Source organism: Moschus berezovskii, chromosome 10 (genome assembly GCF_049115385.1).
Source record: "Moschus berezovskii isolate FMDL1 chromosome 10, NW_MosBer_1.0, whole genome shotgun sequence".
Classification (NCBI taxonomy): domain Eukaryota; kingdom Metazoa; phylum Chordata; class Mammalia; order Artiodactyla; family Moschidae; genus Moschus; species Moschus berezovskii.
The window spans coordinates 73,371,970-73,393,206 of NC_142469.1; the positions used below are offsets into that span (position 1 = coordinate 73,371,970).

General features: G+C 36.7%; 1 protein-coding gene across 2 annotated transcripts in view; it reads right to left on the reverse strand.

Annotated features, from left to right (window-relative positions):
* PTPRK (protein tyrosine phosphatase receptor type K) overlaps nt 1-21,237 on the reverse strand; it is a 643,642-nt gene that overhangs the window by 277,196 nt on the left and 345,209 nt on the right. For both annotated transcript variants that reach the window (XM_055433578.2, XM_055433577.2), the window contains exon 6: nt 7,705-7,879. In XM_055433578.2, the coding sequence (XP_055289553.2) occupies nt 7,705-7,879 (175 nt within the window). The remainder of the gene's footprint in view (nt 1-7,704; nt 7,880-21,237) is intronic.

Below are 21,237 nucleotides of genomic sequence, written 5' to 3' on the forward strand. Positions count from 1 at the left end.
ATTCTCCAAGATAACTCTAAATTTGCTGTCAAGTTGACCAGTTTTTACAACAGAAGCAAAGAAAAGGGATTTTTAAGTCACTGTTAGAAAAATAATCTATACATGAATTCAAGAATCAGCTTGAATGAAAACTAGCTAACAATCAATAGTGTGTGGTATTAAAGAGAATGCTAAAGGATACAAGCTAGAAATTTCATGGCTTCTCAACCATCAGCTAATAAGAGTATTAGAATGTGTGTTCTCTTGTTTCTATTATAAAAATGCTAAAATGAGAGCGTCAGGTATGATTTTTCACTGATATATACAAAAGACTGCTGCTGCTCCTGCTGCTAAGTCACTTCAGTCATGTCCGACTCTGTGTGACCCCACAGACGGCAGCCCACCAGGCTCCCCTATCCCTGGGATTCTCCAGGCAAGAACACTGGAGTGGGTTGCCATTTCCTTCTCCAAAAGACTACAAGTTAGTTAAATCAAGATGTTTTTCAAGTGAGAAAAAAGTCATGCTAAACAAAAAGTCACCCTCCTAGTTAATATAAAACTGGTTCAGATACTACAAAAAACAAAGAGCCATCATCTTTTCCTCTATCCCAGTAATCTTCCCTCCACAGTAATCTTCCTATTCCCAGTAATCCCAGGTAAGGGAGGGATGTAGTTCATCATTCATTCCTTATATCTTTAAGAGTCAGCCCCACTGCTCTGACTTCAGCTACATTTCATTTATGAATTTTTAGAACAGTATCAACTGTATAAAAAAGATGCCCAATGCTGTAGCAAACAAAGATGGACTGCTGCTGCTGCTAAGTTGCTTCAGTCATGTCTGACTCTGTGCAACCCCACAGACAGCCCACTAGGCTCCCCGTCCCTGGGATTCTCCAGGCAAGAACACTAGAGTGGGTTGCCATTGAATTCTCCAATGCTTGAAAGTGAAAAGTGAAAGTGAAGTCGCTCAGTCGTGTCCAACTCTTAGTGACGGACTAGACAGACTCTAATCGAACATAAACTACATATGATTACAATAAGGGTAGAATCTGAAAGGTTCAAATGCAAACAAGTTTGGACAGCTTTCCTTCACAGGTGTAGTGGGTAAGCTGCACAATACCTACAAGCAACTCCATTAACAATGTGTCATTCCCCACAAAGTCCCACTTTGTATTGTTACCTGACTTATTACGATAACGCCCTTCTCCCACATTACCAAGTTCCAAACTCTGCATGTCCTTCAAGGTAAAGTTGTACCTTTTGCGAAAAACATCCTCCGTTCCTCTTGTATGTGAATAGACTCCCTCTGAATAAGAATGATATGCTCTGCAGTCCCACTTACAAAAGCCCTCTACTGGCCATTCCAGTTGTCTCTCCAAATGTAGTCACACAATTTTTGATATGTGTGAGAGGTCGTAACCTTTCTATCCCCATGTGGATGAGACCAAAGAAGTGTATAGCCATATAGCTATCCTATGACCATCAAAGGGACCCTGACTTAGCCAAAACTATGAACTTCAGAGTGAAGAACTGGAAAGAACCTGGATCTTTCATGACTAAAATGAACCAACCCTAAAGCCTATCTCTGCACCATTCAGTTATAAAAGTCAGCAAATACACTTATCCTTAATTTGTATTGTCCTGCAAAGGGAAATACCAACAACAATCCAAAGCCCTTATGATTCTAACAGTGAAATTTGTTTTACAGGGCCACCTCCACTGGTACATGTGTTAACATTCACTTCATTTTACAGCTAGAGGTCAATGGTATTCATTAGGAATAGATAACAATATTAATTGAATATGTATGTCCAGAGAATTTTGATAATGGCTATTACACACCACTGAAATGTTGTCTAAGCAAAAACAAAGACAAAGACTGTGCCTTTCACATTAAAGAACTTCAAAAATGTAATTAAGAATTTCACAGATAGAAATAATAGAAAAGCATAGTTAACAAATGGGAACAGAAATCAAGTGTCAGTTGTAGCAATCAGAATTTTATAAAAGTTTATTGTGGGTCAGTTCGCTAGAAATTTAGTTGCATCTCTGATTCAGCCAGGTGGACAAGAAAGGAGATCAAGAATGAGAATCTCCTTTATGTCTCAGGAGGCCTTACAAATAGCTGAGAAAGGAAGAGAAGCTAAAGGCAAGGATAAAAGGAAAGATATACCCATTTGAATGCAGAGTTCCAAAAAACAGCAAGGAGAGATAAGAAAGCCTTCCTCATTGATCAATGAAAAGAAATAGAGGGAAACAATAGAATGGGAAAGACTAGAGATCTCTTCAAGAAAATTAGAGATAACAAGGGAACATTTCATGCAAAGGTGAGCTCAATAAAGGACAGAAATGGCATGGACCTAACAGAAGCAGAAGATATTAAGAAAAGGTGGCAAGAATACACAGAAGAAATATACAAAAAAGATGTTCATGACCCAGATAACCACCATGGTGTGATCACTCACCTAGAGCCAGACATCCTAGAATGCAAAGGCAAGTAGGCCTTAGGAAGCATCTCAATGAACAAAGCTACTGGAGGTAATGGAATTCCAGTTGAGTTATTTCAAATCCTAAAAGATGATGCTGTGAAACTGTTGCACTCAACATGCCAGTAAATTTGGAAAACTCACCAGTGGCCACAGGACTGCAAAAGGTCAGTTTCCATTCCAATCCCAAAAAAAGGCAATGCCAAAGAATGTTCAAACTACCAAACAATTGCACTCATCTCACACACAAGCAAAGTAATGCTCAAAATTCTCCAAGCCAGGCTTCAACAGTACCTGAACCGTGACCTTTCAGATGTTAAAGCTGGATTTAGAAAGACAGAGGAACCAGAGATCAAACTGCCAACATCCCGTGGAACATCAAAAAAGCAAGACAGTTCCACTTGCTTCTGCTTTACTGACTATGCCAAAGCCTTTCCCATCACAAACTGTGGAAAATTCTTCAAGAGATGGGAATACCAGACCACCTTACCTGTCCTCTGAGAAATCTGTATGCAGGTCAAGAAACTACAGTTAGAACTAGACATGAACAACAGACTAGTTCCAAATTGGGAAAAAGAATACGGCAAGGCTATACATTGTCACCCTGCTTATATAACTTATATGCAGAATACTTTATGTGAAATGCCAGGCTGGATGAAGCACAAACTGGAATCAACATGCCAGGAGAAATATCAATAACCTCAAATATGCAAATGACACCATCCTTATGGCAAAAGGCAAAGAAGAACTAGAGTCTCTTCATGAAAGTGAAAGAGGAGAGTGAAAAACTTGACTTAAAAGTCAACATTCAGAAAACTAAGATCATGGCATCCAGTCCCATCACTTCATGGGAAATAGATGGGGAAACAATGAAAACAGTGAGAGACTTTTATTTTGGGGGGCTCCAACATCACTGCAGATGGTGACTGCAGCCATGATATTAAAAGATGCTTGCTCCTTGGAAGAAACATTATGACCAACCTAGACAGCATATTAAAAAGCAGAGACATTATTTTGCCAACAAAGGTCTGTCTAGTCAAAGCTATGGTTTTTCCAGTAGTCATGTAGGGATGTGTGAATTGGGCTATAAAGAAAGCTGAGTGCCAAAGAACTGATGTTTTTGAACTGTGGGGTTGGAGAAGACTCTCAAGAGTCCCTTTGGACTGCAAGGAGATCTAACCAGTCCATCCTAAATCAGTCCTGAATATTCACTGGAAGGACTGATACTAAAGCTGAAACTCCAATACTTTGGCCACCTAATGCAAAGAGCTAACTCATTAGAAAAGACCCTGATGCTGGGAAAGATTGAAGATAGGAGGAGAAGGGGACGACAGAGGATGAGATATTTGGATCGCATCACCGACTCAATGGACATGAGTTTGAGTAAGCTCCAGGAGTTCCTGATGGACAGGGAGGACTGGCATGCTGCAGTCCACGTGTTCGCAAAGAGTTAGATGCGACTGAGCGACCAAACTGAACTGAACTGAGCATTCCATTGTGTATATGTACCACATGGCAGAAACCAACACAGTATTGTAAAGCAATTATCTTTCAACTGAATTTTTTTTAAAAAGAATGAGAATCTATAACAGACTACAGGTGGTGCTTTTCGTCTGAAGTTTATAAACACATTTCAATGTGTATTTCACATTTTTTATACTTCTATCTTGTAGAAACACTGAGGAAAACATCTGCTCTTCATTTCATCTCTGTAAAAACTTCTTTGTCAATAAAGATTGGCTTCCACAAACCGAAAATGTTATCATTACTCAAAATGATCTGGAAGCAAAGCTGAAGTCATGATAAAGTCTATTTCAGCATTTTTTTTCTTCCTCTGGCTGTGGGAACACAGAGATCAATACTCTTCAACATGAGAATTCCGCAGTGAAATTTTCATTTGTAACAAACAGCAACCAAAAAGCCTTAAGCATGCCCTGTCACTTTCAGTTTAGGAGAAAATGCACTAATAAACTCTTACCCTTGGGTCATCTTTGACAACAGGCAATTCTATGCCAGATCTTATTAAAGACTATTTGTATCACTGCCCCAAAAATTTCCTTTAAAATTACCATCTTTTGTATCCATGTAACAGGATGTCAGCTTTGAAAGTGCCAATGAGCGACAAGACTTGTCACCATAGTTAATTCTCAGCACTATTTCAACACCAGGAGAGCTGACCCCAAAGGGTGTATTTTGTGGTTAGCAATATTTATTTGGTGGTTATTGAACAAACAAGAGAATGTATTGTTTCATATTAGTTTTTAAATCAAACTCCAAGCAAAGTATCACCTGTAAGTGTTAAATATACATCAAAGTAAAATACACAAAAAAGAAAAAGAACAGTGCCAAAACTATCAAAATATATTTCTAAAATGTAAACAGTTTCTGGATAGTACATTCACAGCACCATCATATCTTTACCCAACAAGTACAATATAAAATGTAAAACAAAATATAGGTTAAATGGCAGGAACGTCATTAAAAACAAAAACGGAAAAAAGGGGAAAGAAATATAGCTAAGATTTTCTATGAAATTCAGAGTTTCCTTTTATAAATGTTATTGAAATAATTAGTTACTTCTCAAGTAGCACTCCGAGAGTGGCCGTGATATAGATTCTCTAAGCAAAGAAAAGCAAGCTCTGATAAAATCTACTTTTCAATTCAGATAAACAAGGGAAATCTAATAATCCAAAATAAATCTCTTTTAAAATAAACAGGCACTAAATGGCTATCTGAAAGAAGGAAATTTATGTTTAAAGGGAGCACCTATATAAAGGCTTCACTCTGACTTTTATAGCTGTTGACTACATCATGGGCCACTTCTTCAAATATTTTTATATCTATAGATCTATATTTACGCCTCTCTCTATATATATGGGTCTGGACGATCCATATATATATATGGGTCAGGATGATACCCTGGAATAGGAAATTGTACCCCAGTCCAGTATTCCTGCCTGGAAAATTTCATGGGCAAAGGATCCTGGAGGGCTAGAGTCCCTGGGACCACAAAGACTCAGACACAACTGAGCAATTGAGCACACACAGGCACACACGCGCGCACGCACACATGCACACACATAAAATAGTAGGTTAGTCAAAAGCACTCTAGTTGCATTATTAAAAGCTACTGTCTCCTTCAGTGGCTGCATGCCGTGAATACACATACAGCCCCGTGAAGGTACAGCGAACACGATGACTCAAGAGCACATCACCTTCTTGTATCCATAGCATATTAATCACTCTGAAGACTACCCAAGGACACCTTCAGGCTTTTCAAAGGTACCGTCAGGCTCAGGTGAGAAAGATGCAGGCAAAGGGCTCACCAAAGATTAATATACAAACATATATGAATATATGTTAAATTGTTTACCTAAACACTGGAGTTAAATATTACCATATTTTCTTGTTAGTCAATGAATTGGGGCTGTGATTTCATGAACTAAAGCATGTGCTATAAGGTGACTCTGGAACTATAAGCAAAGTTTTATTTATAATAGAGTTCTATTCAATTTACAAAGATAAACTTTTTTTTTTTAATGAGCTACAGAATCTCTCAAGACAAAAGCATTACAAGCAGCTAATAGCAGTATTTAATAATGTTAATGTGAGATAAAGCTTTGGTGGAAAAGAATGAGTCCAGCACCAGGAGTTAAGAAACATGGAATTAAATTCTGGCTCAGCCAGTTATTAGATCTTTGTGGCCTTGGGCAATTATCAAATAGTCTGAATTTCAATTTTCTTCTGAAAGTACTAAAGGTTAAAGTATTAAAATCAAGTAAATCTAACAATGAAATAATACACATAAAAGACATTTGATGTTAAGCATTATAAAATGTATTAACTTGAATGTGGATTATCTCATTTTCTCCTTCTAGCCTCTAGTCACTGACACTTGCCTTGCTCTCTGTTTGCTGATCCTTCTTTTTCTTACCCCTGCCCCTCAAACCTACAACTTTCAGATTTGAGCAACTTTCAGGTTCTATCTCCAAGAAAGTCAATGACAAAGGCCTTCCCTGACAACTCTGACAAATCTCAGACCAGATGAAATGTCTTTGTTAAAATCTGCCAAACATCTCCTTGAAGAGACTTATATGGTTTATAATTATTTTCATTTGTTATTATAAACAATTGATGCATGATAGTCTATTCATCAAAAGTTGTTTTTCCTCTAAATTTTCACATGGCTGACGTCCTCATTTTTGAAGGATTCAGCTCAGTTTTCATGTTCACAAAGAGGCCTTCCATATTATCTTAATTAAGCCATCAATCCCCCTCATTTTGTGTATTTATTTTTATTCATAACACATCCCATGATGTGATACTACAATTTCATACATGATGTGCCTATTACACCTCAGTGTTAAGCTGCTGCTGCTGCTGCTGCTGCTAAGTTGCTACAGTCGTGTCCGCTACATAGGGAAAAGAAAGTGAAGCTGCTCAGTCGTGTCCAACTCTTTGCATGGACTACAGCCTGCCAGGCTCCTCCAACCATGCGATTTTCCAGGCAAGAATACTGGAGTGGGTTGCCATTCCTTCTCCAGGAGATCTTCCTGACCCAGGGATCAAACCTGGGTCTCCCACACTGCAGGCAGACTCTTTACCATCTCAGCCACCAGGGAAGCCCTACATAAATAGGGGAGGGTCTTTGTATTTTATTAACCATTGTATCTCCACAGCCTGCTGCTGCTGCTAAGTCACTTCAGTCGTGTCCGACTCTGTGTGACCCCATAGACGGAAGCCCACTAGGCTCCCCTGTCCCTGAGATTCTCCAGGCAAGAACACTGGAGTGGGTTGCCATTTCCTTCTCCACAGCCTAGAAGAGTGAATTATATAGGGACTCAGTCAATTTACAGTGAATGTAATATGCATTGTGCACTTGTACTTGTTTTTCCAGTATTCACTTAAGAAAAGTACCAGTGTATCATAATCCCTCACCAATTCCTCTGGTAGCCTTAAATTGATGGCAAAATAAAGTATTTTATATATGTTTAACCCTGTTGGAGTATTAAATAGATTCCTTTTGATAAATCTCACTTACTGAAAACTTGTATGACATATATAACAACAGTCTTAATTTGACCTTAAGATATTTTCAGAACTTTTACAATGATATGGTTTTTGCAGTGATTTGAGACAAAGAGCACTAGATTTAAAAATCAATCCAAACATCTACAAAAGTCGTTTTTGTTCTAATGAAGCCATGCAATTTCATGAAGTGAAAGCAATTTTACTTTACCTCTTACAATAAGTTGAGCAAAATTGGACACACCAGAACCTCGTTCTGACTGAGTTACACAGCGATACAAATCCTGATCAGTTTTTGTCACTTCTTGCAATCTAAAGGAAGCAGCAAATCTTCTGTGATTGATGTTCTTAGTCTGAGCCACAGGTATATCTTCACCATTTCGTCTCTGTAAAAAAAAAAAAAAACCAATCTTTTATAAAACAGGGTTTTAACAGTTCCAGAAATTTAAAGCATCCTGGCAAACAACATCTGTGATAACTTATTATTTGTTAAAATTAGGAGGAAAATATCCATGTAGCCCCACAAATCTTCACTGTTGTCTTTCAATCAGAAAGAAGATGTAAGTTAATATTGGTATCCCTTAAGTGGTGTAGTGCTAAACTATAATAGTAATCTCAGTTTTCCATAAAATTTCTATTAGCCCAGAGTATATGAATTAGCAGGACAGATAATGGCTTCTTGGCAAATAATTCACTGCCATCTCCCTTCTCCCAGGCTTTATATATGTAAAGACTTCTTTTAGCCCTTATACTGCACTGCATGTGCTTAATAGGTTTGTCCCTCTCAGGAGACTGAGACCATGGTCAATGCATCTCAGTATTCTAAATGCATAGCATGCGATCATGACAGGATGACTATAAAATACTAATGAATAATTTACAGTCAAGCCAAAATCTGTGCTCTTTGCAAACTTTTATCTCTTTGGCATTAATGACAGCCAATTTATACCATTTAAAAGAAGTAATCAAAGGAACTTAAAGCTAAAAGCATATCTGTCAACTTTCAAAATGAACTATTGGAAAACATATTTATAATATCAGGATGCCTCACACAAGCCCATAAAGAATGCAGTTGAAAAATTCAGCTATAATAAAATTGCTAATTTCTATATATTGAAAGATATCATATATAAAGTGAAAAAAGCAAGCCACAAACCATGATAAGATATTTGTCATGAAAATAACCATCAAAGATAAATAGTCAGGTTATGTAAAATTCTTCTACAGTTCAATAAGGAAAAAGACAAATAATCCTGTCAACAAATGGAACAGCTATAAAGAGAGAAAATGTGTATGTATAATAACCATGAAAAGAGATCCTCAGCCTAAATTTTAAAATTCTTTATGTCAAAGATAGCACAAAGGGCAAAGAAAAGCCACAACTATGAAAGATAAATGGCCATGATCCTCATTCTCACTTCTGGTAGGTAAAATGCTAAGTATTCCTGGTATCCTTTCACATTATTTGATGTATCATCTCATCAAATATTGTAAAACAGAACAGTAAAATTACCTATGGAAGTGTAAATGGTTACAGTCATGTTAGAAAATTATTTGCTACCATCTAGTAAAGCTGAAGATGCATAAAACAGAACCCAATAGTTCCATTTCTACATTTGGATCACCCTTTCATGTGTGATCACAGATATGTACAAGAATGCTCAACTTAGAATCATTTGTAATAGTTAAGTACGGGAAAGATCCCATAAAATATACCTGAGTAGTGGATAAATGAACTGAGATTTATCCAATCAGTAAAATTCAACATGGCAGTTAAATTAAGCAAACTAAAACCAATACAGTCCTAGTAAAAAATGTAGAACATCTCCTATATTCCTCTGAAATATATGTTTAAATCTTAGGGAAAAAGTTGCTTAGAAAAATTAAGAGACAAAAAAGCAAAATGTCAGTTTCTATTAATTAGAGTGGTGGGCATGTTAGTGGTCAATTTTGCTTTTTTTATAAATTTTTTGAATGTTTGAAATACTTTGCATTTTTAAACAAGTAAATAATAAAGGAATTAATTACTTTAATAAGTTTTAAAATGTTAAAATCTACTCTATCTTTAACACCCTTCTCTACATCTGAAATGATATATACATGCATATTATCTTATATATATGCATGTGTCTCTATACGCATATATACCTGCAGATAAAAGGTCCCAAATTTGACACTGGCATTTTTCATTCATTGTTTTGTTAATTCTTTGTTCCTAACCCACAAAGAGTAACAGCAGCTTATACTCACCAGCCCTAAAATATAAATTCATAAAACGCAGCCTGAATTCTCTTTCCCTATAAATCACATAACAAACAAAAAAACTTTATGCATGCAAATCTCAACCTGCATTTTTTCAGTTATCACATTATTTAATATTAATTTTTCAACGAGAAAGCAGACCATGACTCAGTACTCATACAGCTACAGGCCCTCACCTCATCTCCCCTAATTTACACCTCCAGTGGTGCTCTCCATCTTCCACTACCTTTCTTACTACCATTTCTAGATCTCATTTTTTCCTTTGGCAAGACCAGTCAACTCCCACTTCCTACCTTGCCTTCTAAATTATCTTACTCATGCACAAACACACTCACATCTTTTAGCACTGTCTTTCAAGATGGATTTCAAAATCCATCTTCTTCTGTGATGAGTTTATAAGTATAATGATTATTTCATCTTTCCATCTTCATTGGCTTTCATCTCACAGTAACACTTTCCTCCAAACTTTTCCCAAAGGAAGGCACAGTGTCTTCTACTTTACCCTCTATCCCAGTTCCTCACTTGCAGATTGCTCTTTCACAATCCCACTCAAACAACCTCTTAACTTCTGGAATTCCCAGCTTGTAAAATGATTTCCAGTCAATTATCTACTAGGTCAAATTATCCTCTCCACCATAGTTCTGTGAATATTCTCATGATCCCAAAATTCACCTAGGCCTCAGCAATGCTCAACAGCCTTCACTACTGCCTGGTTCCTGTGCTAAAATAGCTTTCTCAATCTGAATCACAGTTGCTGGTGAGATTGTCTCCTAGTCCTTCAGTCTTCTGCACTGTTAGTGAGACCTCACTTTCTGACCCTAATTTACTTTATAAGCAGCGATTTCAGAAATTTTCACTAGCCTGGAAGAATTCCAAATTTTTAAAAACTTTCCATTTTGTATGTACTGCCATTATAGGATCTACTCTATTTATCTGCAACAGTTACAAGACCACTACTGACTTCTGCTGGAATCAGTCGTTTGCTCTTATGAAAAATCTGAATTACCCAACAATGGACACCAACAACTCTTACGTATTCCTAGACGAGCTCCATGACATGAGCTATGAAGTCAAACAATGTCCTCTCATCTACAAGCTCACATTTCATCAATTTAAACATACTCTTCTACCTGCCATCCCCACTGAAATTGTCATAAATATGGCCTCAGAAACTCAGAGATTATCATGAAAATTTAACCAGCATTTCTACCTTGAATCACTTCTATAAAATATTCTATATCTGCCCTTTTACCTCTTTGTGTACTGAAATCATCCTGAAGGTAGGGTTTCAAATCTTGCATTTTTTCTTCCACAGCATCATATTATGCAATATGTTATTAATTTGTGGATAAAGTTCTTTGTTAAAATGTACTAAATTCATATACATTATATTTAAGATAAGAGTCATGTAAAACTTCCTTAGGCTTTCATAAGCTATTATAGCAAAATATACAATAATCATTACTTAAAATGCATACTAAAGGGAAGCTACAGAAATATAGAACCTCAAGGACATCGAGAGATCACTTATACAAAGTTCTTTCTGAGCTAAACCACAACTAGAGATGCTGAGTGCTCTACTGAAGGTGATCCCATCCGGAAATCACTAAGTTGATTGCATTTTGTTTGTACATGTTTTTTATTATACTAATAAAGTTATAACATGTATATGCTTGTATAGGATATACATTGTTGATATAATTAATGAGTATAGTACATTTAGGTGCTAATAATCTATCAAAATAGCAATTAAATAATTATAGTCATAATTTCAGATTTTTCAACAAAAATCATTTAATAAGTCCCTCCATGTGCCTCATGTTATATTAGCTATTATCCTGATTCTATCACTGTTCTCTATGTCAAATTTTCTGTGATAGTCATTTCCATTTATAGATTATAAAATCAAAATCCAGAAAGATTAGAAATGTGATACACAGCCTGTTAGTAGTAGGATTAAAACTCAAAACTAGGTTTAAAATCACAAAATTTAGTAATATTTCCTCTAAAATAAACCAGAGCTGTTTTTACTTCATTTGTATCACAGCTCCAGTCAAATGAGTTGATTATTTGTTGTTGAGTCTTATCAATGCATCATATCAATGAGAAAATGTAGTCTACTACACTAGACATTGCTTTATTTACTTTATTTGCTTCAAGTAATGCATTTTATTTACCTCAAGTAATGCATTAAAGTTAAAAGTGGCAGTTTATGACATGTACATTTCAGAAATCAAAAATAATGATCACTTTTTATTTTATAATCCAAAATAATAGATCTTTGCCTGCCTACAAGGTATCAATTTAGCAGAGTAGGCAGGCCTATGAAAGACAGATAAGAAGTAATGGTAATTTTATTTCTATGTAGCGGTGTTCACGTATAGTTTTCTGCCTTACATTCTTCAGTTCCAGGCTCTTTACTCTCCTTGGAGATTTTTATGTGATTTTCCCATTGCAAAATCCCCAAATCTGGGAAATACTAAGAACCACAAAATTATATGATCCAAGGGTTATAACCGAGAACTTTGCTTTCTTCATTCCTTGTCTCTGCCCCAACCCCAGATCCTTGTCACGCTTTCTTATTTATTTTGTCTCTAGGATAGGTTTCTGAGACTCATCACTTGCCAAGTAACTCTAGGCAAGTCACTGGAATTGCTGACTATTATCACTCCACTAATTAAACGAGAAACACCAGGAGTAACGGGCAAATTTGGCCTTGGAGCACAGAATGAAGCAGGGCAAAGGCTAATACAGTTTTGCCAAGAGAATGCCCTGGTCATAGCAAACACCCTCTTCCAACACAAGAGGAGACTCTACACATGGACATCACCAGATGGTCAACACCAAAATCAGATTGATTATATTCTTTGCAGCCAAAGATGGAGAAGCTCTATACAGTTAGCAAAAACAAGACCAGGAGCTGACTGTGGCTCAGATCATGAACTCCTTATTGCCAAATTCAGACTGAAATTGAAGAAAGTAGGGAAAACCACTAGACCATTCAGATATGACCTCAATCAAATCCCTGATGATTATACAGTGGAAGTGAGAAATAGATTTAAGGGACTAGATCTGATAGATAGAGTGCCTGATGAACTCTGATGGACGGAGGTTCGTGACATTGTACAGGAGACAGGGACCAAGACCATCCCCATGGAAATGAAATGCAAAAAAGCAAAATGGCTGTCTGAGGAGGCCTTACAAATAGCTGTTGAAAGAGGAGAAGCAAAAAGCAAAGGAGAAAAGGAAAGATATAAGCATTTAAATGCAGAGTTCCAAAGAATAGCAAGGAGAGATAAGAAAGTCTTCCTCAGCGATCAATGCAAAGAAATAGAGGAAAACAACAGAATAGGAAAAACTAGAGATCTCTTCAAGAAAATTAGAGATTCCAAGGGAACATTTCATGCAAAGATGGGCTCGATAAAGGACAGAAATAGTATGGACCTAACAGAAGCAGAAGATATTAAGAAGAGGTGACAAGAATACACAGAAGAACTGTACAAAAAAGATCTTTATGACCAAGATAATCATGATAACGTGATCACTGACCTAGAGCCAGACATCCTGGAATGTGAAGTCAAGTGGGCCTTAGAAACCATCACTATGAACAAAGCTAGTGGAAGTGATGGAATTCCAGTTGAGCTATTTCAAATCTTGAAAGATGATGCTGTGAAAGTGCTGCACTCAATATGATAGCAAATTTGGAAAACTCAGCAGTGGCCACAGGACTGTAAAAGGTCAGTCTTCATTCCAATCCCAAAGAAAGGCAATGCCAAAGAATGCTCAAACAACCGCACAATTGCACTCATCTCACACGCTAGTAAAGTCATGCTCAAAATTCTCCAAGCCAGACTTCAGCAATATGTGAACTGTGAACTCCCAGATGTTCAAGAAGGTTTTAGAAAAGGCAGAGGAACCAGAGATCAAATCGCCAACATTTGCTGGATCATGGAGAAAGCAAGAGAGTTCCAGAAAAACATCTATTTCTGCTTCATTGACTATGCCAAAGCCTTTGACTGTGTGGATCACAATCAACTGTGGAAAATTCTGAAACAGATGGGAATACCAGACCACCTGACCTGCCTCTTGAGAAACCTGTACACAGGTCAGGAAGCTACAGTCAGAACTGTACATGGAACAAAAGACTGGTTCCAAATATGAAAAGGAGTACGTCAAGGCTGTATATTGTCACCTTGCTTATTTAACTTATATGCTGAGTACATCGTGAGGAACGCTGGGCTGGAAGAAGCAGAAGCTGGAATCAAGATTGCCAGGAGAAATATCAATAACCTCAGATATGCAGATGACACCACCCTTATGGCAGAAAGTGAAGAGGAACTAAAAAGCCTCTTGATGAAAGTGAAAGAGGAGATGAAAAGCTTGGCTTGAAGCTCAACATTCAGAAAACAAAGATCATGGCATCTGGTCCCATCACTTCATGGGAAATAGATGGAAAAACAGTGGAAACAGTGTCAGACTTTGGTTTTTTGGGCTCCAAAATCACTGCAGATGCTGATTGCAGCCATGAAATTAAAAGACGCTTGCTCCTTGGAAGGAAAGTTATGACCAACCTTGATAGTATATTAAAAGCAGAGACATTACTTTGCCAACCAAGGTCCATCTAGTCAAGGCTATGGTTTTCCCCGTGGTCATGTATAGATGTGAGAGTTGGACTGTGAAGAAAGCTGATTGCCGAAGAACTGATGCTTTTGAACTGTGGTGCTGGGGAAGACGCTTGAGAGTCCCTTGGACTGCAAGGAGATCCAACCAGTCCATTCTAGAGGAGATCAATCCTGGGTGTTCACTGGAAGGACTGATGCTAAAGCTGAAACTCCAATACTCTGGCCACCTCATGCGACAAGTTGACTCACTGGAAAAGACTCTGATGCTGGGAAGGATTGGGGGCGGGGGGAGAAGGGGATGACAGAGAATGAGATGGCTGGATGGCATCACCGACTCAATGGACATGAGTTTGAGTGAACTCCGGGAGTTGGTGATGGACAGGGAGGCCTGGCGTGCTGTGATTCATGGGGTCACAAAGAGTCGGACACGACTGAGCGACTGAACTGAACTGAAGCTTCATCGTGCATGGAGCCTGCAGTATTTATTTGTCAAGTTCAGTTCCTGGCATAAAGTAGTGGCAATATTGGTTTTTTCCCAGTATTTATTATTGCATTAGCATTAGGATCACCAGTTAGATTATTACAAATGCAAAGTTCAGAGAGATCACTTTAGATCTACTGAATCAAATTCTGTATTTTTACAAAATCCATAGGTTATGAATTAAGACATTTCAGGTTGAGACAACTGGTCAAAAACAACATGGAGTCCAAGTCCCATGAACAGCTGACAGGTCTAAAAATGGGTGTAATCCTGGCCAATAATAGGAATAAGCCATATTATTTCCAGAAAGATTGCCTCACTTCTAGAGAAAGCACAGTGGGCCCTCTTCTTTTTCTCAATGTCATGAATAAAATGATGAGGACGTCACATTAAGGAGAAACATGGAATCAGGCTCTTGACCATGTATCTAAAATGGTGTCAGCAGCTTCTCACCCAAGTCTGCCCACTCTCACCACCCTGAGGATGTACTACCATTTAATAAATCCTCACTTTACTCTATTGAGAAAAATTTTAAAAATTTAAAAATGAAATGATGTCAACAGTTCTTATAGCCCCCTCTATGTCTGGATTTCCTGTTAACGATATAACACATTTGGTTCTCTGTTACTTTCAGCTTGAAATCCTAAAGGTTAATATGCTATGGTTAAAATATGGAATAGTTTATTTCAGTCTCTCTTTTCAAAACTTGAGGAATAAAATTAATCCGATTTAATTTTAAATTAAATACTGTGGTACTTAGAACACTTGCAGAGATTATTTCACTCTACTGACATGAAGAAAAATTAAATTACATTTATCGCTTTCTTTTTCACTGCCTTTCATAATGATATGTGTCTCCTCCATTCTCTTAAGAGCTGGCAAAAGGGCAAGAGATTGTTTTTCTATGTTTTTCATTTAAACTCCTATAGAATAATATTCAGGGGACTGCATGTAATTTGTCAGTACTGGTTCTCTTTACAAAAATAATCTGTTTAAATTTGCCCACTAAAATTAAGGTTGATGTGAATCCGTGAATCATATAACAATCCAGCCAAGGACATGAGGGTTCCTTCCTGGGACTTGTCTGCCATATGAATTTTTTTTTCTTTCTCATAGGTATCACAGAGATAAAGCTATCATCATCATCATTATTATTGAACAATTAAATTGAAGAATTTTAGAAACAGGAAAGAGTATCATGGCAAACAAAGATTTAGACATTTATAAATTTAAAAAATTAGAAACATTACTGTTTTGGGAAAATCACTCATTTATATCCATTACAAATCATACTGACTTCAATAGATTAAACAATAAGGAAATAATGTTCCTTTAGGAGAAATTACACTAAAATTACAATATGAAGTTCACCACCCATTTACTATATGGCAATGAAAGGACTGAAAAAGGTAAATGATATCTGACACAGGAAAAGAGGATGCAAATGTTGTAATTCTGACAAAAAGCAGGGTAAAAATGTGCTGGGGGTAGCAAACTACTAGAATCAGGATCATTAGCCAAACTTAACAAAAAATAAAGTCAGTTATTAAACACGAAAATGAATTTTAAGCTAAGAAGCAAAGGCATCTTTGCAATGTTGGGAGAAGGTGATAAATATGAGGAACCACACAAAGAGGTCATGAATAAATAGAACTATGGGAGATGACACCTATGGTCTAGTCTTGAAATGACTATTTATTAGCTTCACAATTTCTCATTATTTTGTAAGTCTCTGTCTTTTCATCTAAAAATGGGGACTTCAACTTGTAAAGGTTTATTCAACAGAGATACTGAGAATATTAGGTGAGATAACTATGTAAAAGTTCTAACTGCAAATTCTAATAATAGCAATATTATGAAGATAAAACAATATCTAAGTGAATAATATATTTGATAATCATGATGCTCTTTTAATGTGTCAACCTGACAAGGCTACAGTCCCAAGTTAGTCAATCAAAACACTAACTAACTAGGTGTCTCTACTAAGGTATTTTGTAGATGTGATTAAAGTCCATAACCAACCAACATTAGGTAAGGGAGAATATCCTAGATAATCTTACTTAAGAGTAGATTAGAGGCCTTCTGAAATAGAAGAAATTCCACCCGCGAATAGCAACTTTAGTCTGTGGCTGAATAGTCCAGTCTGCCCTCTCCAAATGCTTGACTTACAGACTTTAACTTGCCTACCCAGGTTCCACAATCACATAAACCAATTCCTTGCAACAATATAAGAAAGCTATCAAAGACTACTGAAGGCATATCAAAAGGACTCAGGAGTCAACCACCAGCAAAAAGTGGGACGATTTGAGTTTAAAAAACAGTAGTAATTGCAGTGAATTGAAGTCCATTGAATATGTATAAATCCACGAGTTCATGATAATAAAAATAAAAAAGAGGAAGAATCTGTCATCTTTTGATGATGATAGGAACCAACCAATTATACTGAAAACCAATAATTAAAGAAAGAGTTGAGAAGCTACCATCCCTTTCTTTAAATGAACTGTGTAACTGTATAGTCAAATAGTAGATGATGAGAAGCATGTTTTCATTAATTAAGCAAAATACAAAAGAAATAATAAATCAGAATATCACAACTGACAACCTCCAGGAATGAATATAGGCATTAAGCACCAATTGGTATCAGGATTAAATTAAAAAAAAAGAAATGAGACGTTTTGTGCCTCTGGTAATCACACTATGCACCACCTCTAGCATTGCCAGAGGATCAAACCTGAATCTAGATCTGGCTGCCAATTTTCAGGAAATTCAAAGGAACATGAACTGAAGAGGACATTTGTATGCAATCAGTAAAATGCAGACTGTGTGAAAACTACAAGTCAAATGGCCTGGGTTCCTCAACAGATAAATTGTGAGGGAAAAAAGGGACAGAGGGAAAACGCAGAGATTAACAGGACTTTAAAAGATATATTTTTTAAAATAGACAAGACTAATCTATAGTGTCTAACGAGAGTATATATATATATTTCATATATATGTATATATATGACAAAAATCATAAGAAAAGCAAAGGCTAAAAGTCATGATAATTATTATTTATAGGGGTAGGGAGATGACTCAGTTGTGTCTGAGATGGAGAACTTGAAAAGAGCCTCTAGGATGGCTGATAGTCTTTTTCATGATCTGTGTGGTGGGTATCATAAAAATTCATTGAGTCATAGTTTTTTACTTTTTGTGAGGTTTTCTCTATGTTTTATTCTAAAATAAAATAATTTTATAAATATTAGATAGTTAAATCAGACTGCTTTTCATTAAGAAGAAACCCAGCCCACTGCCAGAGTCCCCATATTGTAACATTGGTCACAGGAGCTCAGTTAAAAGTTGTAAAGTGCTTGACATGACACACCTGAAAAACACACTGAAAGGGCAGATCTGCAAACAGTAGGAGAGTGTGTTACTCTTGTACAGAAAAAGTAGTCAATTGTTATTTATAGATATTGATAAGAAGAAATCCTTGAGCTTCTACACTGCCAAGATATTACAGATATGTCCCAGGAATAGATAAAGAAGACAAACAATATTCCACACATTATTCCATTATTTTTTATAGTCAATTATGTAATCTGTAGACAACAAACTCAGAGTTTATGAATAATCAAAGAAAGAAAAGAAGGTATTATATCTTTCAGGCATTGAATTTTTTATGGTAGAAAGCCACACAAAGCCAACCAAAATGACCTCAGGAATATTCAGCAATTCTAAAAATTAAATATGATTACGCTTTCTGATGGTCTTTGTTACATACATACACATCCAAAATGGAACGGGTAAAAGAGAAACATTATAATCCATGATACTTGGTCAGTGATTTTACTTCAAGACCAATGATTATAATTCTTTACATGAAGCCAAGAAGGAAGATATAACGCCATGAACTCAAATAAACCAATGTCCTGAGGAAAAGCAGGACTGACAAGAGTCATAGCTATTAGCTACCAAATAGAACGTGGTCTTTTAAGTGGAGCAGAATTAACTGTAAATCAAACTGGAGAAGGAAATGGCAACCCACTCCAGTATTCTTGCCTGGAGAATTCCATGGACAGAGGAGCCTAGCGGGCAACAGTCCATGGGGTTGCAAAGAGTCAGACATGACTGTGACTAACACTTCACTTCAATAATTAAATAGGATAAACAGAGAAAATTAGAATTAAGCAGCAGACTAGTGATCATCTACCAGTCTACAAGGACTCAGGAAAGTACAATAGGCATGTCTGATACTCTTCTCTGATGCTAGTCCTGCTCTGTGAGCCACAGCATACAGAAGGCAAGGTGGATAGCACCAACAGCCTTTTCATAGATGAACTCTCCTAAGTAAAATCAGGAACACCCAGAGATTTAATTTGGCTACAAACTTCAAACTGTCTTGGTAAACTTTTTAAGGCTAGAAAGAGTGAAAAGGAATGAAAACGTTTTCCCATTTTTCACATCTATTTAGGAAAATGCACATGCAATTATCAAGGTAGAAGGGGAAACGAGTAAACAATTGGGTCGAACAGGCAAATTAATTCCCAGACAGAAAATGAGAAAACAAATTCACAGACTGTCAAAAATAAATGCTTAAGCCAATTTAAAAACCTTTATTACTCTATAATATTCTAGTAATCTGTCTTTATTATTTCACTCACATCCTCCCAAATTCTTTCACCTGGTGTCAACCTGATCCAAACTCAACAGTCTTCTTTCATTGGTCCCTCTCCTTCCCTCCTCACATTTTTTTCAAAATTCAATGGCACAGTCCAATCCGAGGCTCTCACTACATGATGTCTGTACTGCCAGCAGTAGTTTCTTTCTTGCTTTTGTCCCCAACATGGCCTCGTCCCATCTCTTCCATAAACTACATATACCTCTACTTCCCATTGTGAACCTTCCACTGTAAGAAGATTCATCTCTTCATGTTTCCACCCAATACACACACACACACACACTAAACTGCAGTGATGAGCATGCCCACTTAATCCTTGCTTATCCATGTCCTATATGTCTTTCAGTGTGTGTATGCTCAGTTGCTCAGTCCTGTTTCCAATCCCATTGACTGTAACCCGCCAGGCTCCTCTGTCCATGGGATTTTCCAGGCAACAAGACTAGAATGGGTTGCCATTTCCCCCTCCAGGGGATCTTCCCAACATAGGGATTGAAACTGAATCTCCTGCATTTGACCTTTAAAGACTCAATCTTCCTTAATGATTTCATTAAACTTACTCCAATCTTTGCAGTGCTCTCTAAACTCTGAAATAGCACAGGACTTAAATTCCATATGATCTCTTACTCAGTTATATCAGTATCACTCAGGGCTGAAAGGATCTTAAAAAAGTACTCAGGCTCCTGCTTTCAAATGTCCTCGACATCTCTAGCAAATGCTTATCCAGATTATGCTTGGCTACTTTCACTAATTGTTAATTTTACTACCTCCTAGAGTAGCTCATTCTAGGTTTCAACAGCCCTGCAATTACAAAGGTCTTCCTTATAATCAGTTTATATCTCTCACCAAATAGCTTGAAACCACTGGTTATTATTGTACTTTAGTATCTATAAAAAAACAAATTAAATGCCTCTTCTGTGTCCCCAATATTCTACTATTTGAAGAACTGTATCCAGTCTCCCAAAAGTCTCAAGATAACAATGTACCTTTAGCAATTCTGACATAATTTCTCTGACTTTATTAATGGTTCTGGTAATTATATACTGCTTTTTGTTATTCTAATATTTCAGATATGTGTCAGCCACAGGGCCAATAATCTAGAAAATGTTAGCACCTTCCCCAAGATAATGTCAGAACTGTCACCAAATCCAGACATTAGTACAATTTCACCATATTTCATTCCTTTCTCCCCCTATCCCCATGGTACCCAATGTGAATTAATCACATGTTAAATATTTAATCCGTTTGGCTTTGAAATAGTCCTTTCAAATTCCTTCTCAATTAATTGCCCACTATAAACCGTATGTTTCTAGGAATAGATTAATTTCTTCCAAGATTTTCCACTTATTATGACAAATGAAAAATTACCAGTTTCTTTTTCTCAAAAAGAAAGTTTCAGGGATAGTAAAATTCCATGTGTAAATTAAGCATGATACAGGAACCCAGGCACTTCATATTACAGAATAAATAGACATATATTTATACTATAAGAAAATATTATAGCATGGCAGCATCAAGAAGAGCTTTGTAAGCAACAACCAGTTGGCATCTGAAACATCATACTGATATATTTCACCAGATAAAATATCTTTATTTTCAAATTATTCATTTTTTTAAATCATTAATAGCTTCTGATTTCCAGTGCTATGTAACGATGTTCACATGTCACATAGGAACAAGACTACATTTGCCTGGACAGATAAAACACTATGTGGCCAGAAG